Source organism: Heptranchias perlo, unplaced genomic scaffold, assembly GCF_035084215.1.
Source record: "Heptranchias perlo isolate sHepPer1 unplaced genomic scaffold, sHepPer1.hap1 HAP1_SCAFFOLD_182, whole genome shotgun sequence".
Lineage (NCBI taxonomy): Eukaryota > Metazoa > Chordata > Chondrichthyes > Hexanchiformes > Hexanchidae > Heptranchias > Heptranchias perlo.
In genome coordinates, this window is record NW_027139099.1 from 424060 (window position 1) to 438556 (window position 14497).

Sequence of the window (14497 nt, forward strand, 5' to 3'; positions counted from 1 at the left end):
AAGGTAGATAAATCTCCGGGACCTGATGAAATGTATCCCAGGACGTTATGGGAGGTTAGGGAGGAAATTGCGGGTCCCCTAGCAGAGATATTTGAATCATCCACCGCTACAGGTGAGGTGCCTGAAGATTGGAGGGTTGCAAATGTTGTGCCTTTGTTTAAGAAGGGCGGCAGGGAAAAGCCTGGGAACTACAGACCAGTGAGCCTGACATCTGTAGTGGGTAAGTTGTTAGAGGGTATTCTGAGGGACAGGATCTACAGGCATTTGGAGAGGCAGGGACTAATTAGGAACAGTCAGCATGGTTTTGTGAGAGGAAAATCATGTCTCACGAATTTGATTGAGTTTTTTGAAGGGGTAACCAAGAAGATAGATGAGGGCTGTGCAGTAGACGTGGTCTACATGGACTTCAGCAAAGCATTTGACAAGGTACCGCATGGTAGGTTGTTACATAAGGTTAAATCTCATGGGATCCAAGGTGAGGTAGCCAATTGGATACAAAATTGGCTTGACGACAGAAGACAGAGGGTGGTTGTAGAGGGTTGTTTTTCAAACTGGATGCCTGTGTCCAGCGGTGTGCCTCAGGGATCGGTGCTGGGTCCGCTGTTATTTGTTATTTATATTAATGATTTGGATGAGAATTTAGGAGGCATGGTTAGTAAGTTTGCAGATGACACCAAGATTGGTGGCATTGTGGACAGTGAAGAAGGTTATCTGGGATTGCAACGGGATCTTGATCAATTGGGCCAGTGGGCCGATGAATGGCAGATGGAGTTTAATTTAGATAAATGTGAGGTGATGCATTTTGGTAGATCGAATCGGGCCAGGACCTACTCCATTAATGGTAGGGCGTTGGGGAGAGTTATAGAACAAAGAGATCTAGGAGTACAGATTCATAGCTCCTTGAAAGTGGAGTCACAGGTGGATAGGGTGGTGAAGAAGGCATTCGGCATGCTTGGTTTCATTGGTCAGAACATTGAATGCAGGAGTTGAGATGTCTTGTTGAAGTTGTACAGGGCATTGGTGAGGCCACACTTGGAATACTGTGTACAGTTCTGGTCACCCTATTATAGAAAGGATATTATTAAACTAGAAAGAGTGCAGAAAAGATTTACTAGGATGCTACCGGGACTTGATGGTTTGACTTACAGGGAGAGGTTAGACAGACTGGGACTTTTTTCCCTGGAGAGTAGGAGGTTAAGGGGTGATCTTATAGAAGTCTATAAAATAATGAGGGGCATAGATAAGGTAGATAGTCAAAATCTTTTCCCAAAGGTAGGGGAGTCTATAACGAGGGGGCATAGATTTAAGGTGAGAGGGGAGAGATACAAAAGGGTCCAGAGGGGCAATTTTTTCACTCAAAGGGTGGTGAGTGTCTGGAACGAGCTGCCAGAGGCAGTAGTAGAGGCGGGTACAATTTTGTCTTTTAAAAAGCATTTGGACAGTTACATGGGTAAGATGGGTATAGAGGGATATGGGCCAAGTGCAGGCAATTGGGACTAGCTTAGTGGTATAAACTGGGCGACATGGACATGTTGGGCCGAAGGGCCTGTTTCCATGTTGTAACTTCTATGATTCTATGGCTCCCCCTGCTTGTTCAGGTGGATCTCATGAAAACGGTCAAAGAAAAGCAGGGAGTTCTCCTGGCTTCCTGACCACTCTTTTTCCTGCATGGCAAAGATCTTTATCTGTGCTCTAAATTGAGGTTAGTCCTGCACATGAGTGACTCTGAGGGGACACTCTCAAGGTGAGATTATATTGATAATGTGACACCTGGAACATTTGGCAACACAAAGGTGCCAAGCTTCATGTGTCCAGTCCCAAGGACCTGGCATTCCGAAGAGCTGCTGTTGGACGCATTGTCAAATAACCATTCTAATTATATAGTCCGTCTCCCAGGACGAGTGATGGACTCCAAGCACAGCTAAGGGAGTTTGGGCAGGAGTGGTTGGGGCAGAGACCAAAGAAAGGACTCTGGGCTCCATCTGGCCAGTCCTAAAAAATTAATGCTATCCAATCGCCCACTCCTTCAATATCTGTTTCATTCTCGCTTACATTTCATAGAATCATACAGCACAGAAGGAGGCATAACTTCCTTGCTTTTGTACTGTATACCTCTATTTAATATTCTCTCTCTCTCTCTCTCTCTGCCATTTGGGTCTCTTTCTCTCTGTCTCTGTAATTTGACACAATGTGTATTCAGTGTACTGGGACCTTCTGTTTTCCATGGCTAACCTGTCTGAACACCAACGACACCTTTTGATTGGTGTGATGGTGTCCCAGCCTAATATAAGATATGCGATTTGAGAACCTTTCACTCATTCACCTGACGAAGGGGATAATCTCCGAAAGCTTGTGATTTTAAAATAAAATTGTTGGACTATAACCTGGTGTTGTAAGATTCCTTCTGTTTGTAAAGCCAAGGATCCCGTATGTTTTTTTTAACAGCCTTCTCAACTTGTCCTGCCACCTTCAAATCGAGGCTGATTTCTTCCTGGTGTAATTTTCCTGATCAGAGCTAATACTGAAGTTGCAAACTCTGAGTTTGATGACCCTGAGCTCTTCTCAAGTTTAGTTTGTGAGCTTTTTTGAAGTTGAACTTTTAATTGTCAGGGTGATGAATGATTTGAATTCTGTGGGAAATGCTCCCTCTAATGTACATGTAAAAATCTGCAGGCATCAGTTCCTTTACCTTTTGTGCCATCTACTGTCAATTGTAGGAACTGCGCTCTTATAACTTATCAAGATTGTTTGTTCTAAGACGCAATAAAAGTTTACATCTGATCACTCATGTTACTGGTCTTTAGTCATAGTGACCTTTCTTTATCTGTGTGCAGGCTTAAAATTCAAGTGATTTAAAAGTTGGTCGCTCCAACTCTGAAGTCTGTGTATAACTAAGCTGCACAGTTCTTGGCCTGTGCTGAGTCAGGTGGGGCTCGGGAAGGGAGGGGGGAACAAGATGAGGAAGACCCATTGGCCCATTTTAATTCATCCATCCAGAATGACAGTGAAGTCTCCCTATTGCAGCACCTAGTTGTCCATTCCATGTGTTGTTCACTTTGTGAAGAATGTCTTGATATCAGGCCTAAGATTATCTTTTACTAGTTGAACCTGTGTCCCCTTGTCCTACTCAATTTCATTTAAAGGAATAGTCCAGATTTACTTTCTTAATTTAAGAAGGAGCTAGATAGATTTCTAGACACAAAAGGCATCAAGGGGTATGGGGAGAGAGTGGGAATATGGTATTGAGATAGAGGATCAGCCATGATCATATTGAATGGCAGAGCAGGCTCGAAGGGCCGAATGGCCTACTCCTGCTCCTATTTTTTATGTTTCTATGCCTCTAAACTTTATTCTCCGACACCCTCTTTCCAGGCTACTTCCAGTCTTCCTTTGTAATTCACACCATTGACTCTCAGCATCAGCTGCGTGGGCCTTCCCTGCGCTGTCTCCCTTGTGCCTCTGTGACCAGTGCTTGAGGTCGTCGACCTAAAACATTAACTCTGTTTCTCTCTCCACAGCTGCTGTCTGACCTGAGTGTTTTCAGCATTTTATGTCTTTATTTCAGATTTCCAGCATCCACAGTATTTTGCTTTTGTTGCAGTGCTCAAGGTGCAGTCTACCAGAGCCACGCACAGTTTGATCACTCCTGCCTATGACTTGGAATCTCCTGTTCTGGCGCTGTGGTCTGTAATTTGTAATTTGTTACTTGTTGCTGCTCTGCATTGCTGGACCTGTTGAGCATTGAGCCTATAAGACTCCCTGGTTTGTTTCAACTTTTTCCTTTCACACCCCTGGTCGCTGCTGGAAAGTGCATTTGTGTGGATATTGGATTAGGATGCCCTTCCAGTTGAATAATCTGCTAACACTATCCAGGCTTGCACATGAAGTGTGATCCCTTTGAGTACTGTAGGGTCGTCAGTGCCTTTGGTGAGGAGGAGAGAAAAACATATTAAAAAATCTTGGCTCTTGCATTACTGTGGCTGCGAGCTCGCACCCAGTCTCATGTCCCAAGTGTGAAGGTACAAGTACTGCAGTCGTCCATTGTCAGCACCAGGCACAGCTATTGTATAGAAATCTGAGGCAAATGGAAGGAGGGTTGAATTGAAATCCTTGTTATTTTGCAGGACCATGAAACAGAAGATGAGGAGAAGCTATGGCGAGAACTAATCATGGAGCGAGTGACCAAATCCGCAGACGCTTGCCTGACTGCACTGAATATTATGACATCGCCCAACATGTCTAAAGCCGTGTATATCGATGATGTGATCGAGAGGGTGATCCAGTACACCAAATTCCACCTGCAAAACACGCTGTATCCACAGTATGACCCCGTCTACAGAATCGACCCGCACGGATCAGGTCAGCGGTCATCTTTAATATCTCCATCCATCAGCCAGTCCCATATCAAATATTAGGGGTACCCTGAGTACTCTGCAGCACTCCAGCCAAATAGAATGCACTAGCAACCTGAGCTTCTGTTCTTCATGTGAGTTGTCAGCTTTTAAAAGAAAAACACACTTGGAATTTGTGCAAAGTGCCAGTGTGCAATTAGGAATGGCTGTCATTCCAGGCTAAAGCAAAGTAGAGGTTTAGAGCTGCTCAGTTATCTCAAAGTTCTAATGTGTAAAAGACACACTGAGGCTAATGAACCAATATTAATATATATTTTCAACATTATTGAAAGACTTGCATTTTTATAGCACCATTCACGACCCCAGGATGTCCCAAAGTGCCTTACAGCCAATGACGTGCTTTTCAAGTGTAGTCACTGTTGTACTGTAGGAAATGTGGCAGCCAATTTGTGCGCAGCAAGATCCCATAAACAGCAATGAAATAAATGACCAGATAATCTGTTTGTGATGTTGATTGAGGGATAAATGTTGTCCAGGATACCAGAGAGAACTCCCCTGCTCTTCTTTGAAATAGTGCCACGGGATCTTTTACGTCTACCTCATCTGTAAGATGGCTTCTCCAACAGGGCAGCACTCCCTCAGTACTGCACAGGGAGTGTCAACCTGGATTACGTGCTCAGGTCTCTGGAGTGGGGCTTGAACCCATGACCTTCTGACTCGGAGGCGAGAGTGTTACCACTGAGCCACAGCTAACACTATTATACTGCTGTTAACTCCCTCGCTACTAGATTTATGGCCTTAGGTTTGTTGTAGTGTGAATGTGAAAGACTCGATCCAAATTCAGTTTGCTAACATCGATGATATTGAGTGGAGCATATTGGTGGGTGGGGTGACTGAGTGCACATTTTCGTCAGATGAATGAGCAATGGCATTGGGAATTTTGGTTTCCCATGCAGATAATATGCAATACTGTGACAAAGCCTGTATCTCAGCCTTACTGACATTCTGCCATCATGTGCTGAATTGCACCTGTGTCATAAAGCCTCATGTCACCGATAACTTGCATCTGCTTACCTCACAGTGACGTCTAAGCACCATGAGGAGAACCGGTTTCATTCAAGTAAGTGAATGGCAATTTCTCTGACAAGTTCTCTGAAGAGAGGGAAAAACACAGTATTGTATCATTTATATAAGGTGACTAGAGGGGCAAGAGAGTAGGTCCTGATGGTCAGACGATAGCCCTTTGCATGACGTTATTTGGACTGTTCTGTAACTGTCCTGCAATGTCTATCCATTAGTGTGTATGTGTCTGTATCTGTAATCTTGTGGTACTTGGTGGGCTGAGGCAGATGTATTGCTTCTGAACAGTGCTGCATGCAGGAGGAATGGCTGTGCTCATACTGGCGAGCTCTGGGAAAATGGGACTTGGTAAAGATTTGGTGCAGGGGTTTTCATTTGTCAATTCAACTGCATTTTGTTTAACAGGAGGTAGGTCCATGACAAGGTTTGTGGAAAAGTGATGCAGTTACTGAGTTGTGTAGCACTCACACTGCATGTCTTTCTCTTGTGGGCCAGATTGGTCAATTCCTATGAGTGACTTTAATGTAAAATCTGCTCACTATACCCTGAGGAAGTGTTCTGGTCAGAGATCAGGTGCATGTGGCTGTTCTTTCCTCAACCTGACATATGAATGAATAGGCAATCATCTACTGAGAGGAGGGTGGATTGCAGGGAATCCCTTATAGACCTGTACATTCTTGTACTGGAGGTAGGTAGTCCAGCAGTTCCAATAGTCGTACTCTGAGTGACCATTGTCTGCTTTGGGAGCAGTTCACATGGTTGCAGTACGCTCATTGGCACAGATTCAGAAGTGTAAACCTTTTGCTGCTTGACCTTGTTCCATTCTTTTCAACTAAATGCTTTTAGTTTCATTACTTGCTTGTTTGAGTTTGTTTTTGTTGTTTTGTTCCAATCTCACCTGAGTTGATATGCTACTTTATATATTTTTAAATCTAGAAGTACTTTGTCATTATAGGTATATAAAATTATGAGGGGCCGAGACAGTGGGTAGGGAGGACCTATTTCCCTTAGCAGAGGGGTCAGTGACCAGGGGGCATAGATTTAAAGCAATTGGTAGATGGATTAGAGGGGAGCTGAGGAGAAATTTTTCACCCAGAGGGTGCTGGAGGTTTGGAACTCACTGTCTGAAAGGGTGGGAGAGGCAGAAACCCTCAACTCATTTAAAAAGTACCTGGATGTGCACCTGAAGTGCCGTAACCTACAGGGCTACGGACCAAGTGCTGGAAAGTGGGATTCGGCTGGATAGCTCTTTTTCAGCTGGCACAGACACGATGGGCCAGATGGCCTCCTGTGCCCTAACTTTCTATGATTCTATGATAGCTGCTCAGTTTCTGTTTTTTGTGCCTCTGATGGAACAGAGATGTAAATCAGAGAGACGATGTACCTGTGCTGTAAGCAGCCAGTGTGGGACGAGGACCTCTCACCTGCCAGTATTAATTGGTGTTTCTGCATGATGTTGAGGTTTGCTATAAATCAAAAAAGACGCATGTTACGTTTACAGCCAAATAAACGAGTGGGTGATGCCGGGAAGCAGTGTGGACATCCTTTGGCTCGTGGATGTCACTCGACCCTTTTGCCATGGGTTATTTTGCTGTAAATACCGTCCTGTTGTGTGCGTTGTTGGATGGTAAACCAGGTAATGTTGTTTTCTTCCAGAAGGTGGCAGTTCAAAAGCCAAGCGAGCAAAGTACTCCAGCCATAAACAAAGGGTGATAGTCATGCTGTACAACAGGGTGTGTGACATCGTCTCCAACATCGCAGAACTGCTGGAGATACAGCTCCTCACCGACACTACAATCCTGCAGGTACTGAGCTCGTTGGCGCCTGGCACTAATCTGGCAGTAATTACAGGCTTGTCTAAACTTGGCTGCTAACTTTCTTTTTAGCACATCTTATGATTTTCAGTCGAGTTCATGAACTGGATCTGTGTGATTTCGTGCGCACACTGATGAAATAAGTGCCCCCCACCCCTCGCTCGGATGGTTAGTAGCTAAAGGTATCATGCCTGCCTCATGCAGCACTGAGCTGAACAAATCAGACGGTTCCAGCCTTGATTCTTGCCCTGTACTGTGGTAGCTGATGTCAACCCGGGCAACAGTAAGGGCACTATGGTTGGCCTCAGTGCCCTGGGTTAGGGAAGGGAGAAATAAATCATAGGAACATTGGAACAGGAGTAGGCCATTCAGCCCCTCGTGCCTGCTCCGCCATTTGATAAGATCATGGCTGATCTGTGATCTAACTCCATATACCTGCCTTTGGCCCTTAATACCTTTGGTTGACAAAAAGCTATCTATCTCACATTTAAATTTAGCAATTGAGCTCGTATCAATTGCCATTTGCGGAAGAGAGTTCCAAACTTCTACCACCCTTTGTGTGTAGAAATGTTTTCTAATCTCACTCCTGAAAGGTCTGGCTCTAATTTTGAGACTGTGCCCCCTACTCCAAAAATCCCCAACCAGCAGAAATAGTTTCTCTCTCTCTCCACCCTATCTGTTTCCCTTAATATCTTATAAACTTCGATCAGATCACCCCTTAACCTTCTAAACTCTCGAGAATACAACCCCAATTTGTGTAATCTCGCCTCGTAACTTAACCCTTGAAGTCCTGGTATCATTCCAGTAAACCTACGCTGCACTCCCTCCAAGGCCAATATGTCCTTCCGAAGGTGCGGTGCCCAGAACTGCTCACAGTACTCCAGGTGCAGTCTAACCAGGGTTTTGTATACCTGCAGCATAACTTCTGTCCCCTTGTACTCTAGTCCTCTGGATATAAAGGCCAGCATTCCATTAGCCGCCTTGATTATTTTCTGCACCTGTTCGTGACACTTCAATGATCTATGTACCTGAACCCCTAAGTCCCTTTGGACATCCACTGTTTTTAACTTTTTACCATTTAGAAAGTACCCTGTTCTATCCTTTTTTGATCCAAAGTGGATGACCTCACATTTGTCTACATTGAATTCCATTTGCCACAGTTTTGCCCATTCACCTAATCTATCAATATCCCTTTGTAATTTTATGTTTTCATCTACACTGCTTACAATGCCACCAATCTTTGTGTCATCGGCAAACTTAGATATGAGGGGAACCAGACGTCTTAAGAATATTAGGGTCGATCGTTTAGTGAGAACTTTCCAGGAGTGGGATGTGGTGAGTCATGGTGTTTGGCTGCGTGACGTGAACTTTGTACGGGGACTGGCCAGTATAAAGTGGAATGGGCGTTTGTTCAAAAAAAATCACATCAGTAATATTAAATGCTACTTGTAGCTAGGATTGCCTGTGTACGGTGGAACTATTTGATTGGGTCACGTATGCCCCCACCCCCCACTGGCTGCCTGTCTTCCTGGAAAGATGTATTGACAACATTTTTCCCCTGATGTTTAGGTTTCTTCCATGGGAATTACGCCATTTTTTGTGGAAAACGTTAGTGAGTTGCAGCTGTGCGCCATCAAGCTGGTGACGGCCGTAAGTGCACTGTTACTGGAAACAGTCGTGTTTTGTGTGTCTAGTGCTACCGTAAATTAATAAAACTGATGCAATGTGCAGTTGTTGTAAACAAAGGGAAAATGTTTAATCTGAAATAAACTCACTGCTAAAGTTATTTAATCCTGAAATGTATGGTCAGTATGCAGGTGGAGCTGATACTCCAAGTGCAGACAGGGCTGCCCTGTAACAAGGTATGAGGCAGCCCCGTAGGCATGTCTCAGAACTGGCTGTCTCTGTTGGAATCATAGAATGGTTACAGCACAGAAGGAGGCCATTCAGCCCGTCAAGCCCATGTCGGATCGCTGCATGAGCAATCCAGCTCATCCTACTCTCCCGCCCTTTCCCCGTAGCCCTGCAGACTTTTTCCTTTCAAGTATTTATCCAATTCCCTTTTGAAAGCCACAATTGAATCTGCCTCCACCACCCTTTCAAGCAGTGCATTCCAGATCATAACCCCTCACTGCATTAAAAAAGTTTGTCCTCATGTTGCCTTTGGTTCTTCTGCCAATCACTTTAAATCTATGTCCTCTGGTTCTCGACCCTTCCACCAATGGGAACAGTTTCTCTCTATCTACTCTGTCTAGACCCTTCATGATTTTGAATACCTCGATCAAATCTCCTCTCAACCTTCTCTGTTCCAAGGAGAACAACCCCAGCTTCTCCAGTCTATCCACATAACTAAAGTCCCTCATCCCTGGAATCATTCTAGTAAATCTCTTCTGCACCCTCTCTAAGACCTTCGCACCTTTCCTGAAGTGCGGTGCCCAGAACTGGACACAATACTCCAGCTGTGGCCGAACCAGTGTTTTATAAAGGTTGTTCATAATTTCCTTGTTTTTGTGCTCTATTTACAAATGTAAGGAATCTTACAACACCAGGTTATAGTTGGACTATAACCTGGTGTTGTAAGATTCCTTACATTTGTACACCCCAGTCCATCACCGGCATCTCCACATCATGGCTTCTATTTACAAAGCCCAGGATCACGTATGCTTTTTTAACCGCTTTCTCAACCTGTCCTGCCATCTTCAACGACCTTTGTATATATATACCCCCAGATCTCTCTGTTCCTGTATCCCCTATAGAATTGTACCCTTTAGTTCATAGTGTTCAGTATCCTGACTGGTTCTTCTAATGCTTTATTTGTAAAATCCGTCAATCAGCTGAAGAATACTGTTTTGGAACATTTAACAGGTGTTCTCGAGGTACGAGAAGCACAGACAATTGATATTAGAAGAAATGTTTGCCTCGCTTGCAAAACTCCCAACAAGTAAGAGGAGTCTAAGAAATTTCAGGTAACGAGATTCACTCTTTCTGTTAAACTGCTGTAATGTCATTTTCCCTTCCCTTCCCACACCAGCCATCCTGTAGCTTCTGAGTTACATTGTCAGTTTAAACTTTAATCAGGGCAGTTTTGTGCTGTTGGAACTGGTTAGAGACCACCCAAACTCATTTCATGTAGGACCCTTGTCAGTAGATGGAAGAGATTTAAACTCAAATCCTAGAGGTGAAAAGGCATTGTCTAATCCACTGCACCACCCTGCCCAGAGAGAGTGCAGAATTTGAAGTGGCTCAGGGCACATTGTTGCATGTTGCAATGTTAACTGAGGGAGCGCAATCTTAAATGCAGTGATTGATATCAGTTTGGGTTCTCTGTCAGCCCTGATGTTTGTTCGTGTTTCATGTAACAGGCTAAACAGCAGCGATATGGACGGAGAACCACTTTTTATTCAGATGGTGACTGCCTTAGTCTTGCAGCTGATCCAGTGTGTTGTACACCTCCCAGCTGCAGAGAAAGACTCCAACACTGTCGATGAGGATGGAGAAAAGAAGGTAGGAAGTCCATGGATACTGATCCTGGAGCAGTAGTTTCTCAACTTGGATCTCACTATTGGAAGCTCTCAACTTTTAAACTGCTTTTGAAGCTTACATCAGATGTCAGCTTTATGATAGTGTGATGCTAATGGGTTGCTTTGAGTTGCAGGGAAAGATGAATTGACAAGAAAGCACAAAATGTAGTAAATAAATTTAAATCTAACAGCTGCCTTTTGAAGATAGTTGAATCATTTGTCTGATGTGTTGAAGTATTTTTTTTTTACAAGTGTAAAGTATGAAGATGAAGTAACGGAGAGGGTTGATGAGGGTCGTGCGCTTGATGTTGTGTATATGGACTTTCAAAGGGCATTTGATAAGGTTCCACGTAATAGATTTGTTAACAGAATTAGAGCCCATGGGATTAAAGGGACAGTGGCAGCGTGGATACAGAATTGGCTTAGGGACAGAAAGCAGAGAGTAGTGGTGAACGGTTGTTTTTCAGACTGGAGGGAAGTATACAGTGGTGTTCCCCAGGGGTCAGTATTAGGACCACTGCTGTTTGATATATATTAATGATCTGAATTTGGGAATAATTTCAAAGTTTGCAGATGACACGAAACTCGGAAATGTAGTAAACAGTGAGGAGGATAGTAACAGACTTCAGGAGGACATCGACAGACTGGTGAAATGAGCAGGCGCATGGCAGATGAAATTTAGCACAGAGAAGTGTGAAGTGATGCATTTTGATAGCAAGAATGAGGAGAGGCAATATAAACTAAATGCTGAATGCTGCATTTTAAAAGGGGGTGCAGGAACAGAGAGACTGGGGGGGGTGTACTTAGACAAATCTTTGAAGGTGGCAGGACAAGTTGAGAAGGCATACGGGATCCTTGGCTTTATTAATAGAGGCATAGAATACAAAAGCATGGAAGCTGTGGTAACCTTTATAAAACTGGTTAGGCCTCAGCTGGAGTATTGTGTTCAATTCTGGGCACCGCACTTTAGGAAGGATGTCAAGGCCTTAGAGAGGGTGCAGAGGAGATTTACTATAATGGTGCTAGGGATGAGGGACTTCAGTTATGTAGAGAGACTGGAGAAGCTGGGATTGTTCTCCTTGGAACAGAGAATGTTAAGAGGAGATTTGATAGAGGCGATCAAAATCAAAGGAGAAACTGTTTCCTGTGACAGTAGGGTCGGTAATCAGAGGACACAGATTTAGAATCATAGAATCATAGAATCATAGAAGTTACAACATGGAAACAGGCCCTTCGGCCCAACATGTCCATGTCGCCCAGTTTATACCACTAAGCTAGTCCCAATTGCCTGCACTTGGCCCATATCCCTCGATACCCATCTTCCCCATGTAACTGTCCAAATGCTTTTAAGGTAATTGGCAAAAAAAACAGGTGACATGGACATGTTGGGCCAAAGGGCCTGTTTCCATGTTGTAAACTTCTATGATTCTATGACATGAGGGAGGGAGAAAAATTACATAATGAGTGGTTCTGATCTGGAATGCGCTGCCTGAAAGGGCGGTGGAAGCAGATTCAATCCTAACTTTCAAAAGGGAATTGGATAAATACTTGAAGGGAAAAATTTACAGGGCTCTGGGGAAAGAACAGGGGAATGATACTTATTGGATAGCTCTTTCAAAGACCAGCACAGGCACGATGGGCCGAATGGCCTCCTGTGCTGTATGATTCTATTTGGCGTTGCTAATGGAGAGTCTAAAAACCTTGGCAAATGCCACTTCAAACTGACTGACCTTCAATGGTGCTATTAGTGAAATTGGTAATTCTTTCCAACCCACCTCGGTCTAATAGTTGCAGTTGTTGAAGTTCATTATTCCACAGCACCAGAGCAGTTTACAGCATAGCCGGCCTTCGGCCCATCGTGTCTGTGCAGTTCTTAGTTTGAGCAATCTAAAACTAACCCCGCTGCCCTCCTCTCCCCATAGCCCTGTATCAATCCCAAACAATCCCACTGCCCTGCTCTCCCCATAGCCCTGTATCAATCTAAAACTAATCCCACTGCCCTGCTCTCCCCATAGCCCTGTATCAATCTAAAACTAACCCCGCTGCCCTGCTCTCCCCATAGCCCTATATCAATCCCAAACAATCCCACTGCCCTGCTCTCCCCATAGCCCTGTATCAATCTAAAACTAATCCCACTGCCCTGCTCTCCCCATAGCCCTGTATCAATCCCAAACAATCCCACTGCCCTGCTCTCCCCATAGCCCTGTATCAATCCCAAACAATCCCACTGCCCTGCTCTCCCCATAGCCCTGTATCAATCCCAAACAATCCCACTGCCCTGCTCTCCCCATAGCCCTGTATCAATCCCAAACAATCTCACTGCCCTGCTCTCCCCATAGCCCTGTATCAATCTAAAACTAATCCCACTGCCCTGCTCTCTTCATAGCCCTGTATCAATCTAAAACTAATCCCACTGCCCTGCGCTCTTCATAGCCCTGTATCAATCTAAAACTAATCCCACTGCCCTGTGCTCTCCTCATAGCCCTGTATCAATCCAAAATTAATTCCACTGCCCCACTCTCTCCCCATAGCCCCATAGTATCCAGTTTTATTTATCCAGTTTTCCCTTAAAAGATGCCATGGTCTCTGCCTCAACCACTCCCTGTGGTAATTACACTCACCCGGCTGGCATCCTGAAGCCTTTTAGTCTTGCATTAGTAATTTTAAAATCTTGTTTGATATGCCCTAGTCCAAATTATCTCTTGAGGCTTAAAACAGAAGTGGACCCAGCACTGCCCCCTGGGGTACACAGCTCCCAACTCTTCTCCAATTTGAACAATACCCATTTACCCTTGGTCTCTGTTTCCATCTTACTATCCATGCTGCTACGTTTCCTCTTGTACCACGCACTTGAATTTTTCTAACAAGCCTCTTGAGATACCTTATTGAACCCATTCTGTAAATCCATATACAAAACACCTACAGCATTTTTTTTATCCAATCAGTCACTTCTTCAAAAAGGCTCTTACTAAATTTGTCAAACACGACTCGCCTTTAAGAAGTTGGTGCTGACTGTCCTGAATAACCCATACATTTTTGAATGCTCAAATTATGAATTTATGGGAATATCTTCCCAATTATAATTTTGAGCCGCAATGCATGGTGATCGTCCGGTTGTGTGCAGATGAATAGCTCATAGCAACGAAATGACTTGTTAATAGATTGGCCCTTTTTATAGGGAATGCATTGACAGCTAAAGAGGTGGATCATTCATATAACCGTTGAATATCATCCTGGGGATTAGATATAGTTTGGTATCTGGTTGACCAAAGTGTGTGGGTGCCCCTTGTCTTTTTCGCTCGCACTCTTACACGTTCAGAAGCTCTTCCTTTAATTCCACTCATCTCATCTTGCAGGTTGATCAAGACGTTCTAATTACCAACTCGTATGAAACAGCAATGAGAACGGCCCAGAACTTCCTCTCAGTCTTCCTCAAAAAGTGAGTGCAAAGGAGCTAATTGTAAATATGAAAGCGAGTCCTTTGGTGAGGGTGTTATTGCTGCTCTTGAAGCAGTGGGAGTTTTGTTGTCTGTCACTGCTTCACTGCTGCCTTGCAGGGCTTCCAGATTCAATGTCTGAGTCTCTCAGACACTGGGTACAGAGTCCCTGGAGCCCTATTCGGCAAACCTTGCGGCAAAAGGGCCAGTCTGCCCTTTTCCTAATCCCAGGGATGGTATTTGAATTGAGAGGGCAGGAGCCAGTGTCATTTCTGGCACTGCCTGAGAGGCAC

General features: G+C 44.3%; 1 protein-coding gene across 1 annotated transcript in view; it reads left to right on the forward strand.

Annotated features, from left to right (window-relative positions):
• The window catches only part of nipblb (NIPBL cohesin loading factor b), a 690432-nt gene that overhangs the window by 383671 nt on the left and 292264 nt on the right, over nucleotides 1-14497 (forward strand). Inside the window, exons 19-25 of the mRNA XM_067977852.1 lie at nucleotides 4125-4359; nucleotides 5434-5472; nucleotides 7089-7237; nucleotides 8816-8896; nucleotides 10112-10212; nucleotides 10609-10750; nucleotides 14124-14206. Coding sequence (XP_067833953.1) covers nucleotides 4125-4359; nucleotides 5434-5472; nucleotides 7089-7237; nucleotides 8816-8896; nucleotides 10112-10212; nucleotides 10609-10750; nucleotides 14124-14206 — 830 coding nt within the window. The remainder of the gene's footprint in view (nucleotides 1-4124; nucleotides 4360-5433; nucleotides 5473-7088; nucleotides 7238-8815; nucleotides 8897-10111; nucleotides 10213-10608; nucleotides 10751-14123; nucleotides 14207-14497) is intronic.